The sequence below is a fragment of the Erigeron canadensis genome, chromosome 9, assembly GCF_010389155.1.
Source record: "Erigeron canadensis isolate Cc75 chromosome 9, C_canadensis_v1, whole genome shotgun sequence".
NCBI classification, from domain to species: domain Eukaryota; kingdom Viridiplantae; phylum Streptophyta; class Magnoliopsida; order Asterales; family Asteraceae; genus Erigeron; species Erigeron canadensis.
Window position 1 is genome coordinate 31,197,714 of NC_057769.1, and position 24,087 is coordinate 31,221,800.

Consider the following 24,087-nt stretch of genomic DNA (forward strand, 5'->3'; position numbering starts at 1 on the left):
ATATATGGATGTTGATGAAATCAGGATCTATACTCATGTAGTCATATATAAAGCATTTGATCAACTACTATATCTTCCTAGAAATTTTAAGACTCACATAGTTTTAAGTTAAAACAAAATCTTAATCATCCATTTTTGTGAATGGTAGACGAAAGAAGAATATGAAACCAAAATATATGGATATTGATAAAATCAGGATATATACTCATATAGTCATATATAAAGCATTTCAACTACTATATCTTCCTAGAGATTTTAAGACTCGCATAGTTTTAAGTTAAAACAAAATCTTAATCATCCATTTTTATTACTCATAAATCAATACCATCCAAGACATATGATCATAACAAAAATGTACATCATAGAAGACTAAAAGACAACATCAAAAGGATATTGTCTCCAAATCTAAAAAGATCATCAACATTTATCTCTCTCCTTTATTTTTTTCACTGTTTACTTCTCTCTCTCATCTTGCTGATTTATTCGACGACGAAGCCACGACAAACGACCAAAGAACCAAAAACTATTCATATTCGGCGTATTGCGCGGGCATCATGCTAGTCTTCGAGAATACTCAACGTCCACATTTAAATTTTCGGATATATAACAGAACTGAAGTATGAGCAAATGAATAGCATTGACGAATGAATTGGAATACCATTACTATGCCACAATGCCACATTACCACGTGAGTATGTGACTAATGTTAGTATGAATGGGCCAAACTTTTTTATGGGCCTATTTTGAATTTGGTCATTTCGAGAACGATTATGGTATTTATGGTTTTTTTTTTTTTTTTTTTTTTGTATCGGTCCGTATAGTGAAGTTTTAAATGGTTTTTGTATAAGATTTTGGATTTATTATTAATAACATAATGGAACAACGTTACCTTCTTTAATAAAGAAAATGGATGTGAATAATAGTTATTTTGTCTCTATCTGTATTTTCAGTATCTTAATCATAATCATAATCTTAATCTTAATATATACTATAAGACAGTTAAACAAATGACTTATTAACCAATCAAATCGTTCGATTTCATCAAATTGACTATCGCTTATGTCATCATGTAGATAAACTATAAAATAAAAATCCTAAAAATCATTATCAAAATATATTATTATATTAATACTTATATTAATTTGTAGAAAAAGTCTCATTAACTTATATTTTTTTGTTTTCTATCAATAATTTACACTTTTTAACCCTGAATACTTATATTATATTTATTTTTGAAATAATTTTTTAAAATTTACAATCATTTAATTAATTAAAATTTTTTTAACATAATTTCTCAATAAAAAAGGTACATAACTTTATCCTTTTTTATATATTAGCTTTGTATATTAATGTTTAAAGTTACAATTGTCACTCAAATCAAGAGTCCTAATTGTTATCAAAGAATATGAAAACTATCATAATTGTCATCTAATTATAATAGAACAGATGATCGAAAATAAACCTATGCGTGTTATAAACTCGCATCATAATCAAATACATATACTTGAATGTCAACTACATGTTTATATTATAAATTTTAATTATCTTTCATAATAATATCACATTATGAGTAAAACTGGTTTCAAAAAATTCTATGATAGAGAAATTATTATAGCATGTGTCTTGTGGAATGACTACGGTAAACAATTCTATCAATATGTCTTAACTAATAATGACAGTGACAAACCTGTAATTATGGTACTACAACTTGCAAAGTATAACACTTGGAGCCATATTTTTTTCAAAATTATAACCTTTATGAGTTAATTGTGTGAAAATCTGATATTGATAATATCTTAAACCCCGTGTCCAGTATTGGCCACGGGTCTAAAATCTCGTAAATTAAATATATGTCAAAATTTGTTAATAATAAACGCAACATATAAACGACAATTGATCCACGCATTTAAACCCTCTTAGTTTTGACCGTTATACGTTAAACCAAATACATTGGGCCTATTGGGCTTATGCTCTTCGGTGTATCTAAAATCCCATTTAGAATTTAAGTAACAATTATTGTCAGGACTAAAGTGTGGTAATTCTACAAATTCACTATTAATCCCAGTAATTGAAGTAAAGGATTCAATGTCGAAGTTTGGAATATCATTAAGTAATTTTACACTAAACTTAATGTAAGTTGAGTTAACCAATGTTTTATTGGTTTGAGGCTAGGGGTGTAAACGAGCCGAGTCGAGCCCGAGCTCGATAGTGCTCGAGCTCGAGATCGTTTAAGGAGCTCGGGCTCGAGCTCGTTTGAGCCTTAGTTTATAAACTCGAGCTTGGCTCGTTTGTCAAAAAAACTAAATAAGTTTGAGTTTGGCTCGAAATCGAGCTCGGTAAGTGATCAAAACTAAGCTCGATTGTCAGAGGTTCGTGAAAAAAGCTCGTTTATGCTCGGCTCGATTAGTATGTGAAAGCTCGTCTAGGCTCGCGAGCTTAATCGAGTTATGGATTCAAAGCTCGAGCTCGTTTAGTAAACGAGTCAACAGTTAAGCTCGAATTCGGCTCGAGCTCATTTAAGCTAGGCTCGAAACGAACTTTTTACGAATCGAATTCGAGTATTTCACGAGCAGGCTTGACTCGTTTACACCCCTATTTGAGGCATATATGGTCTTGTTGATTATTTAAATTGAAGCACATTTGAAAAGTTTTGAGGTTTATTTTCCACCATAGCCCCAAAAACTTAATTTAGTGAGAAAAAGTTATTGGTAAAGTCGGATCACTTTGCCGGAATGTCTCTGAATGAACCGATAATTGTTTGAATTACGTTTTGCAAGATTGTTGAAAAGTAGTTTGACCACCAGATATAATTATATACACAAAATTCTCTAAAAAAGTTTTTTTTTTTTTTTTTTTCTTCAAATGTTTATTTGATTGTGTTAACCGGACCCATAAAGGTTTCTCCTCAAGCTAAATAAAACTCACTTAAAGTTTTCTGATCAAGAATGACTGATCTTATATTTTTATTAGTTTTAATTAATCCATTATTTAATAAAGCAAATGACTTTTTTCTTTTAAACTTTTAGCCTTTGAAAAACTAAAAATATTGCTCTCCTTTATTAACTAATTTACGCATCTCCACATAATATACTTATAATACTTTTAATTAAATTATTTACAATATAGATCTCTTGACCATTAAAATAAATACACTATCACCTTTAATATCAGTTACTTTTATATTCACCACCATCATCGCCCCCACCGCTGCCGCCACTACTGCTGCCATCACTACTCCAAGTCCCCAACTGCCATCGCATTGTGCATGCATAAATCTAGTTCGTTATTATAACGTAAGCCTTTTTGTTTACCGTGAAAACGTGATTATTATATGTATTTTCCATTTTGATCTGTTGTGAATATAAAGATAAAAGTACCATGGTAGAAAAGATTAATTAGGACATAAATTGGTGAAAAGTTAATGTGGTGGGTTAAGTATCGTTCTTCAGACGAAACCTTCCTTAGAATAACGAAAATTAGTACTCGCGTATTGCGGCGGTAAGATGATAGGGTTATAGGTCATGAGTTGTGATATGTCATAAAGTGTGATAGCCAAATTCCTTAGTCGTACGGTCTCCATCCTCAGATTTAAAAATTCGTCAAAAGTATATCGAATGACATCTCTAATGAAAGAGCATGAAATTTTGAGAACACCAATATAATTTTTATAATTTATCGATTTACGATTTTTGAGATAAAAGATTTCGAATGAATTAGAGAAATTTATGTAGGAGAGAGAAAAATGAGTGGTTGGGATTTGAGTAGAGAGAAAAAAATGAGTGATTGAGATTATTCTAAGAATATTATGAATAAGTGATACGGGCATTTTAGGGTTTTCATTTGTGTAAAGTTGAAAAAATGGAGAGAACAAATGTTTTTTAATGTAGTAGTGATAACAGTAGTACTCCTAGAGTAAATTATCCATCGGACTATATATAGAAGTTACAAATCCATTATTCAAATCAAATGCTAGCTATTACTTTGATAATTTAACCAATAGTCTTGCTAATTAATCTGTTATTATATATACTTAAAACTAGTCATCAGCTCATCATAAATGAGTATTATAGTGTGTATACTTCACTAATTTTATACAAAAACAGATATATGTATCATATATGTGATGCTGCTTATATATATATTCCAAGATTGTTGGCATCTAATAAGATGTCGATATGCTGTCAACCCATCAACTCTCAATTTCTTAATAGCTTTCACGAAATCAAGATGCCTTGGCCATGATTCTGTTCACACAACACTTTCTCTATTATATATGTATATTTTTTCGTATATATGTTAATACATGTCTTGTAGCATGCATTTTGTATTTATCCGTTATTTATCACTAGCTAATCAATCCTCATTTCAATAACCAAAAAAAAAAATGGACGAGAGAATGAACCATTTCACAATGTATCAATCAGCTGGTTTCATGCAAGAAACAGAACTACTCAAAAACTTCATTTCTGCTATTCAAAGTGAAAATACTACTACTAATATTGATCCTATTGAAAAGTTCTGTCTAAATTATGAGTGCAATCACTTTACCGATTCTTGCAACGAATTGCAACTGCCCCACATTTCTTATGGTCACAATGGTGCTGGCATTGGTGATTATGATGCGTTGGATCCGAATTTGGGTATGATTTGGAACCAAGAAGAGGAAGTTGTGAATGGTTCTCGTGTTTTAGGAGATAACGATTCGTCTGAGGCAGATATTCCAGACACGCCTAAAAGGAGGAAGGGCGGAGATGCAAAGGGTGATCGGACAAGGAGCTTGGTATCCGAGCGGAAGAGGAGAAGTGGAATGAAGGAGAATCTTTATGCGTTGCGCGCATTGGTACCTAACATCACTAAGGTCGCATTTAGTTATAGAAAGTTTTTCTAATTTTCCATTTTAATTAATTCTCAACAAGATGAAAATCTATAGTTTTTCATCTCTTATAAAATCTTTGGAAATTGTGAAAACATGTTTAATTTTCAATTGAAAACACAAAGGGTTTTTCATTACTAAAACGAGAGAAAGTAGTTGCGCATTGCGTCGAGATAGTGGGGTGATATGTCATAAAGTGTGATAGTTAAATGCCTTAGCCGTACGGGTTCTGCCCTTAGATTTAAAAACTCATCAAAAGTATATCGAATGACCTCTTTAATGAAAAAGCATGAAATTTTAAGAACACCCATATAATTTTTATAATTTATCAATGTACGGTTTTTGAGATAAAAGATTTTGAATTAATTAGAAGAATAAAATAATTTATTAATGAGAGAAAAAAAAATTGAATTTTTAAGATTTGAGAAGCAAAGGGATGAAAATGAGTGGCTGAGATTTCTTCTAAGAGTATTATAGTTATTTTAGGTAAATATATTTAAATTAGTGAACAACTAATATGGGCATTCTAGTGTTTTCAAAAACTTTATTGAAAATTTTGACAAAAATAAATATTTTATAATTTAATAGAGATAAATATGAAACTAGTTAGAAAACAACAAACATGAATTTTCCGTAGTATAGTTATTATAAATTAGAAAAAAAAACAAAACTAGTTTGTTTTCATGAAAAAGTATAGTTATTTTACATGTTCCCTATGAAACAAAATTCGAATAAAAAAGTTTTAGGTCAATAAGCTTAATCCAAATTCATTATTACAACTAGATTACACGAATAGATGTTCCTCTCGACACACATTTAAATATCCTTACGACTCACTCTCAACAGAATATACACATACGATAATGGAGTTACGTACGTACATGTAGTGTTCACCAAGTTAAAACTTAAACAAACTATTCTAGAAATTGATAAAAATCAAATATCATAGTTAATTTGTAGTTCATGAAGTTTCTTCATAATTAAACAGATGGATAAAGCTTCGATAGTTGGAGATGCTGCAAGATACATTCAAGATCTTCAACGGCAAGCAAGGACCTTAAAGGCTGAAATTGCAACAATTGAAGCTGCTCAAAACCCGTATTTTCTATCCCCAACTCCTCCGGTTCACGTACTAAAGAAGATATCCAAGGTTAGCCAATAATAATCAATAAAGGAAAAACGACTCGTCATTAATTTAACATATATATATAATCATGTACGAATTAATTAATATTTGATGTGAGGTTTAATTTAGATGGACGTGTTTCAAGTGGAGGAAAAAGAGTACTACGTGAGACTGATTTGCAACAAAGGAAGAGGTGTTGCGGCATCACTCCATAGAGCCCTTGAGGAGTCATCGATTACTAGTTTTCAAGTTCTGAGCTCCAATTTGGCAACCGTTGGAGATAATTTTGTACTCACATTCACCTTACTAAATGTAAGTCTAACTAACTACAAATTAGTTAAGTAGTCTCGCTTCAAAACATTCACTAACTAATTAGTATCTCTACGTACATGTAAAATTTATCTATAGGTTGCAGTCTCTGGATTTGAGATTAACTTACTCAATTTAAAGCTATGGCTTTCGGGGGCATTCCTTAACCAGGGTTTTGAATTCGAAACAATCCCAGACGGCTTAGATTAATTCGAGCAAGGAATAGTAAAGTTGATGGTTCAGATTGCATTTCTATATGTATGAGCATTTTTAAACGCTCACACACATATATAATAATAATCAATAGTGTGTATCTTCTTTAATTAAAAGACTACACATTATTGATCGACGCATCTATCAATTACTGTGGAGCTTTTGTTGTCAATAAAGATGTGCCTAGTTATGTTTCATTAAGGGCATGGAGGTTTTGTTAAGTACGTATTAGAGATGGTTTAATTACTCGATGTTTTAAGGGTTCCGTGCCTTTGTCTTGTGATAATACAATGTTTATTGATTATGCATCTAGCTTTTTCATGTTTGTTTGAACGTTTATATCGGTACATAATTTTAAGGGAAAATGACATACGAATGTAATCACCTATGACAAAATGGTTATGTAATGTAGTGATCTATTCAGGTGGTTACGTAATGTATGTACCTATGTTTTTTTGGCTATACTATGTAACATGTGTAAGGACCTTACATAATATAGCAAAAAAAAATACATAGGTCCTTACATTAATTGACCTAAATAAAAAAGTTCTTACATAGTATAGTCAAAAAAACATAGATGCATACTTTACATAGCCACCTAAGTAAGTTACTACATTATATAACCATTTTGCCATAGATGGGTTACATTCGTATGCCATTATCCTTAATTTTAACAGATTTATTATAAATCTAACAAGATTGCAAGATAAATATGATTGACCTTAGTTACTGAGGCTAGACTGCCAGAGCCCAAAGGTGTCAGCCCACTTTGTAATGCCATCAATTGTTTACTTAAATAATAGTGTCTAGCTCAATCTTACCAATTTTCTTTTTTTTTTTCAATGACAAATTGTATTCTACTTTTATACTATCCCAAGTAATATTACATTACTTCATTTTAAGGATGAACATTGGTGTTTATCGATCTAACCTCATATTGACAGTTTTTTCAATACTAGTTTAGAAATTTATTTATGTGACATTTTTACGTGCTCATAATACACAACAAACTTTTTACGTGCCTGTAAAATGATCTACTTAGAAAGTTCGTTTTGTATGAATATAAGTTGTTACAAAACAATATAGATCCTAGAAACCACATTTACCTCTTATACTTGATTGATGACGACTAGGTCATAAAGAAGCTTATCTAACTTCAATATTGACGAAATCAAATTAAACAATTTGGAATCAGATATTTGATTCTATGGAAAATAATTAAACAATAGTGACTAAAATAATTGGGGTTGGTTAACAGCTGGATTAGATAAACAATATCAACGACAATGCTAAATAAACAAATTAAGATCAAGTTAATGTGATTGATACCCTAGCTTTACGGCTCTATAGTACTCTTTAATGGAAATATTAAATCAGAAAGGTTATCTATAATCGATCTATCTATATATCTATATACTAGCTAGTACGAGTATTAAATTTTAAGTGCATGTTTTTTACTATTTTACTACGTACGTTTTGCATTATCCTTCTTTTAAAGAATAGTTTATTAAAATTTCGCAAACTGGTTAGAAAAGATTTCAACCCACATCGAATAAAAGTGTTATCGTTACATAGTTAGGAGAAAGTTTTTAATCAAGTGGTCTCACGAAACACAACATTTCGTGTATTATTTTCTAATATTTACAAAATCGTACATCGTGACGTACTGACGTAGTTTTTGATAAACAAGTTGATTCAGTCATTAAAACTACGCGCAAAACAAGCTTGAATTTTATTTGAAAGGCTTAAAATGCACGAGATCTCGAATTCCCCAATATGCGAGTCCACGGCCGTAGATTTGAAGGTTAGTAGATAGGACTTAGTAATATATTTTGGTGGTTCTGTATGTTAGACCAAAACAAAAGCCCATAATAATATCAAATGGGTCCGGCCAAGATAAGTCCAAAACACGGGCCATGTGAAACCCAAATTCGAACACATGTACATTGTTTTCAACTTTTAATGCGTTTATTCTTTCATATGTTTTGTTTTAAGTTTTTTAGTAGATGTCGAGTTTTTGGTATGTGAGTATGCCCTTCAATTTTCATATCTAATAAATATTGTAGGGTTGTACCACTTAGAGATGTTGGTTTTTGCAGCCCTTGAATCGATGATCCTTAAAAAACATTTTTATAAGATGACTAATTTTTAAAGCTGAAATGTCGAGACTATAAGGGCGCGTTTGGTTCGCGGAATGTTTTTGGAAGGAATTGAATCTTTCAAAGGAATTGGAATCTGAAGGAATGGAATTTGACGGAATGTTTTTGATTTTTTGAAGATTCAAGTGAGAGACGGAATGAGATTCCTTCCCTCATTCCCAAGGAATGGAGATTCCATCAAATGAGGGAATGTTAACATTCCAATGGTATGTGATTCCTCCATCTTTAACCAACCAAACACACTAAAGAATGAAATTCAATTCCAATTCCATCAGATTCCATCAAATTCTGTTAACCAAACGCGACCTAACAGTAATATTTTCCAATAAATAAAAAATAAAGCTCACTGAGAAATGAGGATATTTGGTAAGTAGAAAACCAGACATACAACATTAACAATACATTTACATTAACATTACAATTACAAATTTACAATTAACATGAAAAGGGAATTACAGGATTAGCACAACACATACATTTCACGCGAACATAAGAAACTCGACCCATATATGCGCTGGAGCTAAAATTCAGATGTGGGCAATGGTTCGTGAGAACGTCCAACAAATAGAAGCTCATAAATGAGCCCAGCAAGACCACCACCAACAATGGGTCCAGCCCAATAGACCCAATGATCGGCCCAGTCCCAGCTTACAACGGCTGGTCCAAACGCAACTGCTGGGTTCATTGATGCACCCGTGAATGCACCACCAGCTAGAATGTTGGCACCAACAATGAACCCAATTGCAATAGGGCCTATTGTGCCAATAGCCTCCTTCTTTGGGTCAAGTGCCGTGGCGTACACTGTGTAAACTAGTCCAAAAGTCATCACAATCTCAAACACAAATGCATTCCATACCGATACTTCAGCACCTAACGCGAAGCCAATGGTAGTCTGTATTTTTCAACAATGAATAATATATTATTAACACTAGAGTTTTTTGTTTGATGTCATTTTCACAAAGTAAGCTAGGCAAAAACATTATTGTTTTATATTTTTGGGTCAGGTTGGGCCCAAAAGTATGTTAAATATTTTGTTACAAGTTTATATATAACGGTCTAATAGTTAATCTGTCTTGATTATACAGAAATAATTGATCATCTTAGAAAAAATAATCAAAATCAAAATATAAACTAAATGCTCTTTGATTTGACATAGGTTTTACCAAAATGGGTTACCCTGGAATTGGATATTTGAAAGAAAAAAAATGTCGTTGGGTCCAAGTTTACCGTTTAACAGAAAAACAAAAAAAAATCTAAATAAAGTTTGTGTCCTTACCAAACCACCAGTGGAGAAAGATAGTAGCAAGCAAGCCACGACTGAGCCAAGAAGCTGTGCTATAATATAGAACAACCCACGTAGTAAAGTTATATTACCACCAACAAACGCACCAAAAGTAACAGCAGGATTCACATGACCACCCGAAATATTAGCTCCAACCGACACGGCCACAAACAAACCAAAACCATGAGCTAATGCCGCGGCCACTAGACCAGCCGGAGTGGCAGCACCACCATCAGTAAGTGTTGTGTAAGCCATTCCAGACCCTTGGCCCGCGAACACGAAAATGAGTGTGCTTATGAACTCCGCGAAAAATGCCTTGATGGCCTCGGGATGATGCACTTCATCTTGGTACAGGCCCACGGCTACACGGTGTATTGGCATTGTGTGAAATTGATTAAGGATGAAAATTTGGGTTGAAATGATCAGTCATAAAACGTGCATGGTGGGCTCGTGGCCAGGTTGTTTATATTTGAGAGTGGTCAGCTTTGTGTAACAGGAGTAGCCGGTTGCCGGTTAGAAGAGGTTTAACCAGTCGACATATATACACATTTATTTTGCAATTATTTTTACTTGGAATACCTCAGAGTTAAGTAGTTTCGGTCCCTTGATACATAATTTCGGTGTAAAGTTTGATTGCTACTAGTAAAATCTTAGTACATGCCTACGTGGCACGACTGCCCAAAGATTAAGAAGAAAATTGAGAAATGCTAAATACATCCCTAAGGTATTTTTGATATTTTCATGGTAAATGTACAAACAATTTATGCACCTTAAAAACAACCCTTAGGGCTGTATTTAACAAACCCCAAGAAAATTTGGTTTCAAATCTTATCTAGTTATTACTAAACATTCTAGGATAGATAGGAAAAAAAAGTTTAAAAGTGACCACAGAACGATATCAGTTAGGTCACACACATCAATATCAAATATTCTACTTTTTACTTGTAGCTTGTACAGTGATCCATTTTTGATTTCTTACTAGAACTCTTCAATCTTTTTTTTTTTTTTTTTTTCTTTTCTATAAAATGCAAACATTTAAATCACACATATCTAGAATGGTTTAGCATAATTCCCTAAAATAGATAATCTTTTTACGAGTATTAAAAAATGATGGGTGCATACACCGTACTAATCGTGCTTCCAAAGGTAAATAAAAATATTACATAGGTGCGTTTAAAATAACCGGAGGGCCGGAAATACCATGGCTCCTGTCCACAATTTGGTTTATCGATTTATGTTTGATAGTATGTGTCAGTCTTCAATTCAATGACACTAGGGCAAAATACCAGTCTCAACTGACCCAACCAGATATGACCCCGTTGAAACGAACATCCAAAGACAACTAAAAATATACTTTTTAGAGCAGCCTCAAGCCTTTGGGCTTTGTTAAGGCTTTTAACACTAACAGAAAGATACATAACAGTTGCAATGGGGGAGATTCAGGACACACATGTTTAGGACTGAGCCAGTTGCTGATTGTTCTGGCTTTGGTCCATGACAAGACTGAACCAAATACTGTTACACTGACTATCTCTGCCTCTGCCCTCAAACAAGTAGAAAAATAAGGCTAAAACTCACAATTGCTTAATCATACCAAACAAGTCACAAACACAAACAGCTCCTTCTGGACATAAAAGGTTGAAATACATTCTCATTATTTTGAATTTAAGGTTTTAGTAACAATAAGTTCCGAGTTCACCTGTCGATATACACTCCTAGAGGATTAAGGCACATATACAAGGTACAAGCATTCAGGCAAAACTAACCAGGATCACTTGATAAAGTTGAAGAATAAAGCGTCATAGGTCTCATAGCCATAGTCTGAACAACCAGCATTTCAACACCCAATAACCATCCCTGCTGCCCGTGGTTCCTTGTATGGTTCTGCACAATCATTGAGGACATGCAAGATCCTTCTGTAGTTGTTTCCTCCATTTAAGCTTTAAACACAAGCGATTGATTATAGCAGATGACGGAGCAAGTACGCAATGCTGCCAATGCATCCATAGGCAATATGTACCTCTTATGCTGGTTTTGTACACACTGCTGTTTCAAAGAGACAGAAAGAAACAAATATCACATAAATCCATTATCGGCAATATGGCTGAACACCAAATACATGCAAACAAACAAGAGGTGGCAATATGAGAATCGGACAGATTATGTAGCGGCCAGCAGGTCAAAGAGAGGTTTACCGTTGAAGCATGTCATTTATGGGTCAAATTAGGCCGCTTTATATTGGCTTGACCCGGATATAGTTATGTCCAATTCTTTATATATATATATATATATATATATATAACCAAGCTGTTGGCTATAATTACATAAATCCTTATATAAAAAGATTTAGAAGGTCTTAACTCTCAAGTATTAAAACGGACTTTGGGCAACTTTCACCATGCTTTGCCTTTCGACACATTCCCCACTTTAGCCAATTTTAAATTGACATATTTACCCGTTTATGTAAAAACACCATCCAAACCAGCCCACTCATTAGTATATAGATTGGATTTTCCACCTCTAAAATAAAATATCCTTGGTAAATTTCGAGTCCCATTTTTCACTTCTTGATGGGACCCACAAACTGGATCGGCAAACATAGAACGGTTAACAGAATTAAACCAACATATGTCTCTTGTAATTGCAGAGTTAAGGGCAATATGGAACTTACACAATTAAGCATGATCATGTCCAAGAATACCACAAAACACCAGCCTTCCTTGGAGGCCACCTGCAGTAATAGAACAATGAACACAATCAAATATTAATATAACTATGTATTTTTTTAAGGAGATCAAATTTGAAGTTCCATAAGTCCACGTGCACTGCCTAGTAACAAGTTAGCTTTTCCACCCTGTCCTCGTGCATAGGCAGAATCACCGGACACCAAGTTAACAAATGTACTACCACATCTTGATGGCAAGATGTTTAGCATTCATCTTGATGGCAAGAGTAGAGCAACGGTTGTAACCTTATTTATAAATGGGTCAATTTGTTATATGTTCTTTTACTTCCTTTTATTTTATTCGAAAAGCGGCTGATGTTCTTTTTCTCACAAGTCAAACATGTAGGAATTTGCCCAGAATGTATTCTTAATGCATAGAACCCCCTAAAATCATTAGTCTCTTGATAATATTATTATTGGAAGTATACAGCTTTTCTAATCAAAGTTGAACCCTAATTATTCATCAAGGACTTTGGACAATAGGTATTTCAGGTAAACCCTACGCGACCAACTAAGTATTACAGCGTAAACCCAGACCCTTTCTTGACCCAGCCACTTGACACACTCATTTTGCTACCTCTAAGCAGCAAGGTTATCTCCACATGGTAGTTGGCCGCCATTAATAAGCATTATGTTTAGTATAGTTCACTTGCATATTAAAGAAAATCGCACCAAAAAAATTATAGAATCAATATTACAGATCTAAATACATTACCTGGAATCCTGGAACCAGGCAAAACTGCACACAGAAATCTTACTATTGCAGCAAGTAATGCAAGATGTTTTCCTTTGGTTCCAGAAGTTACATCACTTCAAGCTTGCTTCCCTTCGACAAGACCTGCAAACTAGTGCCTTTGGTGATCCACGCAGTTAACTCTGGTTGACTTTCAAAAGGCTTTAAGGGATACACGCTTCCATCCTCCAGTTCCACCCCATATACAAATGGCAGTCTAAGTGAGACAAAACTCTCGGGTGGTAGAACTACAGGACTACCAATGCTGAATTGCAATTTCTGTTCCCTGTCGGGGACAGATGGAAGTGGACATGACACCTACACATTCAGTCATGGCAATCTTAGTAGCAGCAGACTTCGCACTTGATTTTGGCTTTTAAACCCTCAATGATAATACACACAAGCACATGAAGAGAGAAGAGAGAAGAGGTACCTCAAATTGAATAACAGGACATGTAGCCAAGACAACAGGGAAAGACGGTGTGACCTGCACATAAACAATGGTACTGAAAGTGTTAATTATAACATAAAATCATATCCAATCAACCCAAATCAGTAAAACTGAAAATGGCCAGTTTGACCCATATACTTTTGAATGGGTCAATACAGATTACTTTATATTCCATGCAATAAAAAGTATAAAACTCGCTAAATCACTTTACTCAATATATTAAATTTATGTTAAATTGTTAAGATGATATATATCTTTATAAAAATTGACATACTACCAATTTATAAAAGTGTGCAGGGCCAACATAACTTACCCTAGATAAGTTACACATTAAGCAGCCGCCCAATTTTTAATCAAAAACAAGTGGCAATCAAAGTTCTTACCAGGAAAATTCTTTGGAGCTGTGATGTCGTGCCAGCAAATTGAACATTTGGCTGATCATTCTTATTCTTATGAACCTGGCAATGTGGACAATTCAAGTACAGCGGTATATTTCTATTAATTAGAGCAAAAAAGCAATTTCCATCGTCATCAAGAGTCGTTGACTGAAGACTTCCTTCAATGTTATTCACATGATCACTCTTAACAACACCATTTTGTTCTTTTCGTGATCGAGAAAGATGTAAGATTCCATCCGGTCCTTGACTACCATTAGCTGATACCTCTTTTGACCTTCCCTGATTTCTGACCATCCGATTTGAATGGCGGTTGACTTTCCCATGTCCACCATGCTTCCCCATCTTTGATAAATCTACCCCTTTATAGTCAAGAATTTCAACAGATGAATTATGAGATTCTTCATCCAATGCATAGATTGGACCGAGTCCCTTGAGATGTTCAGGTGTCAATATGAATCGGTGTCCACGTGGACATTCATGCTCAAATCCGGTATACACCACCACCTGGTTTGAAGAATGTTCCCTACCGTTCTTGGATATTACATTACCAGTATTAGCCATTTGCAGAAAAGGGTTACCATTCCCATTACCAATTCCATCCATAGTATCATGAGCAGAAGATATATTTTCAACTTCTTTAGATCCCTGACTAGCATTGGTGTCAAATGTTTTGACCACAGTAGCATTAACTGAACCCAATGAAGGCTTTAGCTTCGATTGAAGAGGCGGGAACCCTGATCGAGTAGCTGCTGATCCAGCAACAACCTCCGAGAACTGTTTTTTCATAGTAAAACTGGGAAGAACTCTAGTAGAATTACTATTACTTTCATCAACATTATTAGCTTTACTTTGAGTTTCCACCCCATTTCCAGCTTTATTTAGTTTTACATCTGAAACAGCTTCGACCTGTGAATCGTTACTCGACCCGTTCATAGAATAACCATGCGCAAGACTTGGTGGTAAACAAGAAGGTTCCTTCTGTTTTTCAAGATAAAATTTCCATTTAAGAAGAAACTTTTCAGCAGATGAAAACCCACTTTGAAGTAGACCTTTAGAAGGCTGATAGTATCTTGACCCTCCGAGTCGAACCAGACTCCAAGATGATGATTGAATCGGCCCGGTTGTATTACTTTTTAGTAAATTGAGGGTGGGAAGGAGTTTGTCACACTCTGGGTAACAGTTAAAAGTCACATTAGCAGCTTCAAAATCGAAAGGGTCTTCCCGTAATTTCCTAGATCGACCACAAGCACATGCATGAAGGAATACAAAACCACTAGAATGCTGTTTAATATCAGTTTCCGATTCATGCCTTTGATGGATGCATGGCCTTCCAGTCAAACTGACAGCATCACAAAGTTGCCTACCGGATATCCAGATAGACGTGCACTCGTCCTCCAATTTTTTCAAATAATCTTGCACAGCTGGCCCTTTGACCATTGACTTAAAAGAAGTCAATGCTTTCACCAAGTGGGCCTCATGCTGTGATGTCTGGTAACATGTTGGTAAATCACTCAAGTAAACATCTTTAGCAACAGGTAACGCTCTTTGGCACCACAAGATTGAAAATTTTGTGTTGAGTCCTCTGCTGCTATCCAGATACGTCGCTGCAAGTTCTAGTGGATCACTGCCTTCAACTGCTGGTGCAATATTATTTCGTTGTCGAGATCTTCTTTTGAATTGTTCTGGTTCAGGTTCCGATATGAGCCCAGGTTTAGCACAAAGAAGCCCATATAAAATAGTTTGACTAGAAGTCAGCCACAAATCAAGACTTGGAAGTTCAGGAGTTGCCGAAGGCTTCCCAGAAGCTACACTGGCGGCAGCTGCAGCGGCTGCAACCGCCACCATACCAACACCACCGGCTGAGACATTGCTTGCAGTTGAAACCATACTCCCCCGACCTCTAAAAAAATCACATTGTTTGGAAATAAACTCTTTTATGGAAAGGATATCTTCTTTATTTGAACTCAGACTGTGACTTTCAAGTAGAAGAGAATCTGAAGTCGAGATACCATTAAGAATGTTCTCCACAATGCTAGTAGCAAACTCCAATGATTCACCCATCTGGTTTGACTTCCGGTCAACAATCAAAACAGCTTTAGATGCATCAAGTGAAAACAAAGGAGCCGGATTTGATACAGATCCACTTCTTGACCCCGGAGGACCCGTTTCGGATCCCGAAAGTACCCGACACTTTTTAAGTGAAAATCGAATCTGTGCCTCAAGGGATGATTGCAATTTCTTCTTGAAACCACCTTCGGATTTTGTCGCAGGGCGTGATAACACAACTATTGAACCCGACCCTTTTAAACTATTTGAAGCTGAAGACTGATTAGATGATGTAGACTCTGCTGGTTCATCTTGGTTAGAACCCGGGTCAGAAATATCATCAATAAAAACAAAAAGTATAACGGGAGTATACTGTCCAGGAAACAAAGATGGATTTGAACTAAAACCTGACATTGATGTAGCTGACGAATTATTGCGACTAGTGGGTGGGCCATTTTTACCAGGAGAACGGTTTTTTAGTCCTGATGAATTTCGTGAAGAAGGTGATGTGTGTGATCTTGATGTTGTTGGATGCAGTGTTTGTGTTTTAATAAATGGAAACATTGCATTTTTAGCACCTTGTAAGACTCTAAATTTTTTCAAAATTTGGATATCGAAGTGTGAACCCTCCTGCATAAAAATGACCACGTGGCAAACCTGCAATTGTCAATAATTAAAATTAATGGAAATATCAATAGTAAATTTTACCTTTCTACACATTTATCAAGACATGATATAATAAAATACAATAGAAAGGTGAGTTACAAAGTATAAGATCAAAACAAAACATCAACTGTCAACACAAACTCAAGTAGTGCTGCTTTTATCTTCAGCACAACCTCTTCTAGCATCATCGTGACACATGTTAAATTTGCCTAATTTTTCCTTTCCACATCCTTCATCATGGTACATGTAACATACTAAACCCGAAATCAACATATAGCCATGGTGGTTATTAGTACCCCCCCCCCCCCCCCCCTTTCCCCTTTTCCTTAACTTTATTCTTGTCTACCAATGTGGGGTGGTTTGTTTCGAACTCCCCTACTTATCTTCTCATTGTTCTAACTGTGCAGAAACTAGAATTAGAAAGAGTAGTTTCAGTAAGATTCTCCCTTTCTTGTGATCTGTATGGCCGACAATGGGATATTGACAATTTGACATGTCTAAAAAGATGTTCCCTCAGTTTCTCCTTGGCCAATCCCACTTTTATTCTTCTGAATACCTTGCAAGTTGTAACTAATCGTGATGAACCTTTTTTGACCAAAACAGACCTTAGCATTAGCTAACTATAGCAAATATTCTATGAAACACCCCCCTAATCCATACAGGCACAACGTAGTTATAGCACAGTGATACTAGAGGCAATTAAAAAGCTCACATATTTAACTAGCCTTGACCTAAAACCTTAGATTTTCAGATGTCACTCCCAACACCCAGCTCATTAGCATCTATCTTGTTTCATCTAATGACTTAAGCATGCAAGTATCAGAAAATGGTACTTCATCATGTGAGTTATCAAACACATTCTTGACATGTATAATGAAAGCTTTAAGACTAGATTAATCATCAGAATATAAGATCTAGTGTTCATGAAACATGGCATCACCCCATAAGCTTGACTATCTTGTAATGCTATGTCAGGTAAAAAATAAGTCTTCATTAATCAAGCATATTAGGTATCTCAAGTCTACAGAGGGTATAATTAGTCACTCCATAACTGTATCTCTTAAGGGCAAAACATATTGAATCCCAGAAGGCTATTGCCTCACAAAAACGATTACCAACATTCATCTTTTATATAGCTTCAGTTAATTTTGTGACATTCTATATCTGTGCAAATATCCTTTAGTAAAAATTCTCAGCTAACATCACTTACAGAGCCAAATATTAGTATTTACCTAAGTCAGCAATTTTCCTATATCAACCAATATTCTTATCTACCAACAAACTAAAACAGGATTAAGATGTTTTTAAAACAACACGTGGCGTGATCCTTGATCGACACGTGTCCTTTTAATTTATTTATATAAATTAGTTTTTCTAATTGTATATGGATTCAATTTCCTTATTAGACTTAGAATTAAACGCTTGACTTATAGATACAAAACACATTATAACCTTATTTGATTGACCGTTTTCTCATTAATAAAATTGTTTCTTTTTCTTTCTTAGTTCTTCAACTCCTATTACTTATATTACTCATAATAATAATAAGTTATTAACATTAAAACTTCAAAAATTTGAGTTTACGGTTCAAAATCACAAGGCTATTTGTCGTCATCCACTATGCTTACAAGTTCTGATTTTGATGTGATTGTAAAAATTTGAGATAAATCCAAAAATCTAACTAAACATATTATATTTATCATTACTGTATATTATAACTTAGTTTCGATCATCGTTTTATTTAACAACAATTTATTTCATACTCACAAATCATGTATGTGGCATATTCGAATTTCTTTATGATACAATCTATTTAACTACCGTACATCGTACGGGTACTAAGACTAGTATTCCTAATATATTGTAAACTCGTTAAAAACTGAATGAGACAGTCTCATTCGTTCTACACGAGATTTCATACCAAATAGGCAAATATAACATCAAACCAAACATAATGTCTTTCTAGGTATCTTACAAAACGACTTCCAGACATTTCCCGTAAAACAGAACACATATCACTAAAGTGGCAAACGATCCCCCCCCCCCCTTCTTTCTGTTGTTAACCTGACAGACGAAGCGGTAAACCATAAACCCAGGGCTCCGTCTCCATATTAGTTATAACATAATCAACCCTATCTACAATTTGCCAACTTCATCTAAAATTCTAATAATACTTCACCACTATGAATTTATTCAGATTCTATGAACAACTTTAGTATGCTAAAAAACTTCAAGAATAAAACAAATTTACATATAACATAAAGATCGAGATATTGGTACTTCATCATGTATTCAGCTAGTCTTGACCTAAAATCTTTGGAACTCATATATCACTCCCAACACCATAGCTCATTAGTATCTATACTGTTTCATCTGTTATTTTCAAGGTTGTAAATATCGGTTATCGGTTTATTATCGGCCGACCCCCGATAAGCGATAAATAGGATATATCGGATACCCTAAAATGTAAAGGAATTTATCTAAAATTTATATATATATACTAGCAATATATACAATTTGTAATGCAATACATTAATAATTAGAATATAAAACTGTAGAAAAGAAAATAATTACAATTAAAGTTTCGAAATTTAAGTATCTATAGCTATATTCAAAAGGAAAAAACGGTAGTAAAGAAAGTAATTACAATTTACAACTAGATTTTAAAAGATTATTAAAGATTAACTCAAAAGTTAAAGAATTAATTAAAAATTAAATAGAAAAAATTGAATTAAAGAATGTAATAAACCCTAATATTTAATAAAAACCCAGTTTTTTTTTTATAAAAAAGTGGTCAAATTTTTTTTTGACCGATAAGTGCCGAGTTTGACCGAAATTTGACCAAAACGATAAATTGCCTGATAAGTCATTTTTCTTATCGGTGAAGGGCCGATAACCGATATATCGCCGATATATCAGCCGATAAATCCGATATTTACAACCATGGTTATTTTGGGTATCCAAAGATTAGTTCTCTCTAATTACATTTTTGACGAGTATAATGAGAAACTTTGAGACTAGGTCAGCAATGATATCTAGTGGTTTCGAAACCATGGTCAGCTCATAAGCTAGACAATATTGTAATGTTATGTCGAGTCTGCAATTTCTTTCTTATACATCAAAAAAATGCCCTTACCAACGCTCAAGTTTTCTATAGCTACCTTTAGGTTTATGACATTCAATAATATACACGAATATCCTTTATAATAGCTTCCTTTTCTTTATCCTTGGTTTTAAATCTTAATGGGTGGTAGTGTTTAATTTTTCTTGCTAGTGCATATAATGTCATTAGAGATTCGGTACTTCAAATTTACTACCAAGCTTGCAACATATAGCAAACACTTTGCAGTGTCTCAAATCTAAAGTAACAAAGAACCAAAGCATATTACAAGTCACATATAGCTCGCCTCACATACAGATAACCAAGACTTAACATTATTACCATACAATCTAGATCCTAATTCGTAATGAAAAAGTTGTCACCGTTACTAAACATACACAAGCAATTGCAAACCACTATTAAAGAACGTTGTATTTACCTAACTCAAAAATGTTCCTCCTTCCAAAATTATTACTATAATTACAATTGTACTTTTATAAGTCTGTAAACAACTCAAAAAAACACAGTTATTCGTTCTACAGTAGATTTCATACGGAATTTAAGATATAGACTAGCAAATTGTCTTTTAAGCAAAAAAAAAAAAACGCATAACATTAGTTCTTTATATTGACTATCATTTCTAGTAGCCATGAAAATACCACCCAAGCCAACTAGTTAGCCTAAATTACGTATCACAATGGGGTATATTTATATTAACTTACATAGGGTGGTTCCCTGTACCACTACGGTACTATGTGATTTTCTATCTGGGATCATACCTAACGTAATACCCTACGGATACCTGGAACCTAATACTCGACAAAAACCATATTTCCAACGTCATCTACAAAAAGCGTTACGTTCTCTGTAGCAACTTCACCACTACGGAACCTTTAAACACTTAAACACATACACATATGATATATTTAAACACAATAACATACACAGAAATCAAACAATACTTACAGAAAACATAAAAAACATTCCTTGAAGATAACCAAAGTCTCGTTTTTCGAAAACCGAATCGAACCCACTTCCAAATTCCAAAACCCCATCATCATAATTATCATTAGGAATTTCACAAAACCCCAAATACAAAACCCCTTTTAACTCATCATAATAATAACTAATTTCCCTTTCATTAAACCAATCTTTAATCTCATCATTAATCACAAATGCCACGTCAGCATCCCCTGAACCGAACACATTTGTATCTATGACCCTGTTTATTAATTGACCCACATGGGCTTTTTGTCGGCCGATGAAGCCCACCACAACGACGCCGTTTTGGTGGGTTTGGGTTGGTTGTGGTGGTGGTGGTGGTGGTGGGAGTGGTGGCAGAGACGGTGGTGGTTGGTGGTGGTGGTGAGTGGAGGAAGATGGTGGTCGGATTAGAACACGCATAGGGGATCGGCTGTTGGGTGGTGGTGGTGGTGGTGGTGCCGCCATGGGGTTACAAGTGTGTTGTGTTTTTGGTAGTGGGGATGGAAGTTGGAGAAGCAATTGTGAGTTGGGTTGGTTTTTTATGAAAAATAAAGTTTAGGGGACTGTTTTTAAAGTTTTGAGTAATGGATTGGAGTGAAATGTAAACGACTCATGGAAAAGGTATTTGATGACAAGGTAGTTAAAATTTAGGGTTACTATTACAAATCGTCTTTGTGCTTGTCAATTTTTCAATGAGAATACTTATGATACTCGTGTGTGTTTTGTTGGTATTGTCGTATTGATATGTACACATCAACTTTTAACCGTAAACTATTAAATGTATCTCACAGTATTATGCAATACAATATTTTAAAACATATTTGATCAGAGGCGGTACTAGGAAAAAATTTTAAAGGGAACAAATTTAAAAAACTTATGAAAAATAAATCTAAAAGGGGGCAAAATGTTAAAAACCTATAGAAATTTTTTAAAAATTTATGAAAAATTTAAAAATACATGACAAAATTTAAATTTGGAGGGGGCATTGGACCCCCTTGCCCCCCCTTTAGTACCGCCCCTGTATTTGATGGTGTAGTTAAAAATAAATGATATAAAAATCTATCATCCAATATTTTTTTCTTGTTAAATTCTCTTAAACTCCAATTTCAAATCATCGTTTGTCCCTCCATTTATTTCTTGTTAGACATTTTCAACATTATGGTTTAAGACTTTAAGAATATCCTTTAGAATTTTAGATATACATACCACTATAATAAATCCTTAACCAAAAGATTTATCTTTAATATCCTTAATGTAGGATACATCTTTAAAAATCCTTACACCTTTTTATTTGTTTGTATATGATATATGTGTGCTGATGTGAAAATATATATATAAATAAATTTAAGTATGTTTATATAATTGGAGATAAAGTTATTGTCAAAAATCGTCCATGTAGTTTGCTCGATAAGCATTTTCATTTCTGTGCTTTTTTTTCATTAGTTGTCCCTGAGACATGCATTTTCATTGCTAACCGTTTATGGCACTAACAACCATTAGTTTGGTTCCGTTAACCCCTCATGTACATACCACGTGTCGTCAATTTGTAACCACGTGGACTATTGTTAATAAAATCTCATCATCATCCTCCCTCTCTCACTCCCACCGCCGGCCAAATTTCCGGCCACCCTCACAGCCGCCTGCCCCCGCTTTTTTTCATTGGAAAAAGAATTTGGCCATCATCCCCAACATCACTTAGGATTTCATTTTTAACCCTAAGCCTTAATTACTTAATCACCACCACTGAACCGACACTGCTGCTGCTGCTGCGTCACTCTGGCGCCGCTGCTGCTACTCCGTCACTCTGGCGTCGTTGTTGCTGTTATTTCGTCTTCCAGCCGCCACCACGACTCCATAACATCCCAGGAAGGTAAGGAGCGTAAGTAACCATCTTCTAAATAAACTAATTTCGTCCCTCTCTGTAAAAACCCTAATCCTTTCCTTTTCTCTTCTCTTTCTCCCTCGCAGCCACACATCACCGGACCACCACCACTTCATGAAGGTCTAGAAAGAAGGAGAGATGTTCACGCTTCAACACAATTCGCTATAGATCATACCATTCTCGATTATTATGTCAATGTTTTTATAACTACAGTGGGGTGGTTGTTTTCGGTTTATAGCGACTTTTCTGTCGGTGGCAAGCGGTGACTGGCCGGTCAGTGGTGGTGGCCGGGTCGTTGGGGAGAAGCCAAGAAGGAATTCAAGGTTTTTTTTTAAATCCAATGATTTTATCACAAAGAGTCCCCGTGGTTACGATATTGACGATTATACCTCCACGTGGTAGCATGTGAGGGGTTTAACGGAGCAAAACTAACGACTTTTAGTGCCAGGTGTAACACCATCACTTTTAAAATCTAGATTTTCAAAAACTTTTACCTAACGACGTTCAGAAATACGGAAACAGAACCATTTTTACATAATTAATCCTTAATGAATAGTTCATTTCTAAAAAGTGGTGTTACAACGTACATATCATCAAACAGTATAAGATAATCCAGATTTGGCACCAAGATAAATGCCAACATAAATATTACATAAGTCTTATTAAAAGTAGCCAACATCATTATGGCTAATCTTGAATTTCTAAGCGGGGTAACTATATATCTTCTTCATAGCAACTACCCGCCTCACAAAGTCTTTCACAAAGTCAAATCTTTGATTTTCTTCAAAGATTCAATATAAACAACCAAGAAAACTTGCATTTTTGGTGCAATGAAGTGATGAACTGAATGAAGTCATTATTATTCATTCTAGGTTTTCTTGAAAGTAATAAACGTGAGGTAAGCTAGTAGTAAAATAAGATGGGTAATAATATTTGTGATTAACTTGGTAAGTTTTAACACTTTGTTTAAAAACGTGATGTTAACATATGAATTATATATACTCATTAGTTCTCTCTTAATTCTAACCATTAACGTCTATGAGTGACGACTAGATTTTTAAGCATGTTAAAAGGTCTATCAATAAATATCGTTACTTCCAAATAAGTTATATTTCAATTGCAATTTAGTCAAAGTGCTCC

General features: G+C 34.4%; 3 protein-coding genes across 4 annotated transcripts; 1 reads left to right on the forward strand and 2 right to left on the reverse strand.

The window, feature by feature from the left end:
* Positions 1 to 4,384: 4,384 nt before the first annotated feature.
* LOC122583569 (transcription factor FER-LIKE IRON DEFICIENCY-INDUCED TRANSCRIPTION FACTOR-like) lies at positions 4,385 to 6,518 on the forward strand. The gene is made up of 4 exons (XM_043755961.1): positions 4,385 to 4,858; positions 5,862 to 6,023; positions 6,129 to 6,311; positions 6,408 to 6,518. The coding sequence occupies exons 1-4, from the start codon at positions 4,385 to 4,387 to the stop codon at positions 6,516 to 6,518; spliced, it is 930 nt and encodes a 309-aa protein (XP_043611896.1).
* A 2,524-nt stretch (positions 6,519 to 9,042) lies between these two features.
* On the reverse strand, positions 9,043 to 10,382 carry LOC122581520 (aquaporin TIP1-1-like). The gene is made up of 2 exons (XM_043753750.1): positions 9,957 to 10,382; positions 9,043 to 9,572 (listed from the first exon to the last, which is right to left on the reverse strand). The coding sequence occupies exons 1-2, from the start codon at positions 10,341 to 10,343 to the stop codon at positions 9,201 to 9,203; spliced, it is 759 nt and encodes a 252-aa protein (XP_043609685.1). The 5' UTR covers positions 10,344 to 10,382; the 3' UTR covers positions 9,043 to 9,200.
* A 1,205-nt stretch (positions 10,383 to 11,587) lies between these two features.
* Positions 11,588 to 21,584, reverse strand: LOC122582494. Of its 2 annotated transcripts, none has more exons than XM_043754897.1 (6): positions 21,048 to 21,584; positions 14,255 to 16,972; positions 13,854 to 13,907; positions 13,403 to 13,738; positions 12,634 to 12,693; positions 11,588 to 12,005 (listed from the first exon to the last, which is right to left on the reverse strand). In XM_043754897.1, exons 1-4 carry the CDS (start codon positions 21,528 to 21,530, stop codon positions 13,490 to 13,492), a joined length of 3,504 nt encoding a protein of 1,167 aa, XP_043610832.1. In that variant the 5' UTR covers positions 21,531 to 21,584; the 3' UTR covers positions 11,588 to 12,005; positions 12,634 to 12,693; positions 13,403 to 13,489. The 2 variants fall into 2 exon arrangements, with proteins under 2 accessions (XP_043610832.1, XP_043610831.1); XM_043754896.1 differs by having other exon boundaries at positions 11,588 to 12,008.
* Between the last annotated feature and the right edge of the window lie 2,503 nt (positions 21,585 to 24,087).

Coding starts and splice junctions, on each gene's coding strand:
- LOC122582494 (XM_043754897.1), bottom strand. CDS start 21,530: ATGGCGGCACCACCACCACCACCACCACCCAACAGCCGATCCCCTATG. Junction 13,908..14,254: donor AGCTCCAAAGAATTTTCCTG/GTAAGAACTTTG, acceptor GTTTATGTGCAG/GTCACACCGTCTTTCCCTGT. Junction 13,739..13,853: donor GTCCTGTTATTCAATTTGAG/GTACCTCTTCTC, acceptor CTGAATGTGTAG/GTGTCATGTCCACTTCCATC.
- LOC122581520 (XM_043753750.1), bottom strand. CDS start 10,343: ATGCCAATACACCGTGTAGCCGTGGGCCTGTACCAAGATGAAGTGCAT. Junction 9,573..9,956: donor CTTTCTCCACTGGTGGTTTG/GTAAGGACACAA, acceptor TGAAAAATACAG/ACTACCATTGGCTTCGCGTT.
- LOC122583569 (XM_043755961.1), top strand. CDS start 4,385: ATGGACGAGAGAATGAACCATTTCACAATGTATCAATCAGCTGGTTTC. Junction 4,859..5,861: donor TGGTACCTAACATCACTAAG/GTCGCATTTAGT, acceptor ATAATTAAACAG/ATGGATAAAGCTTCGATAGT. Junction 6,024..6,128: donor TACTAAAGAAGATATCCAAG/GTTAGCCAATAA, acceptor GGTTTAATTTAG/ATGGACGTGTTTCAAGTGGA.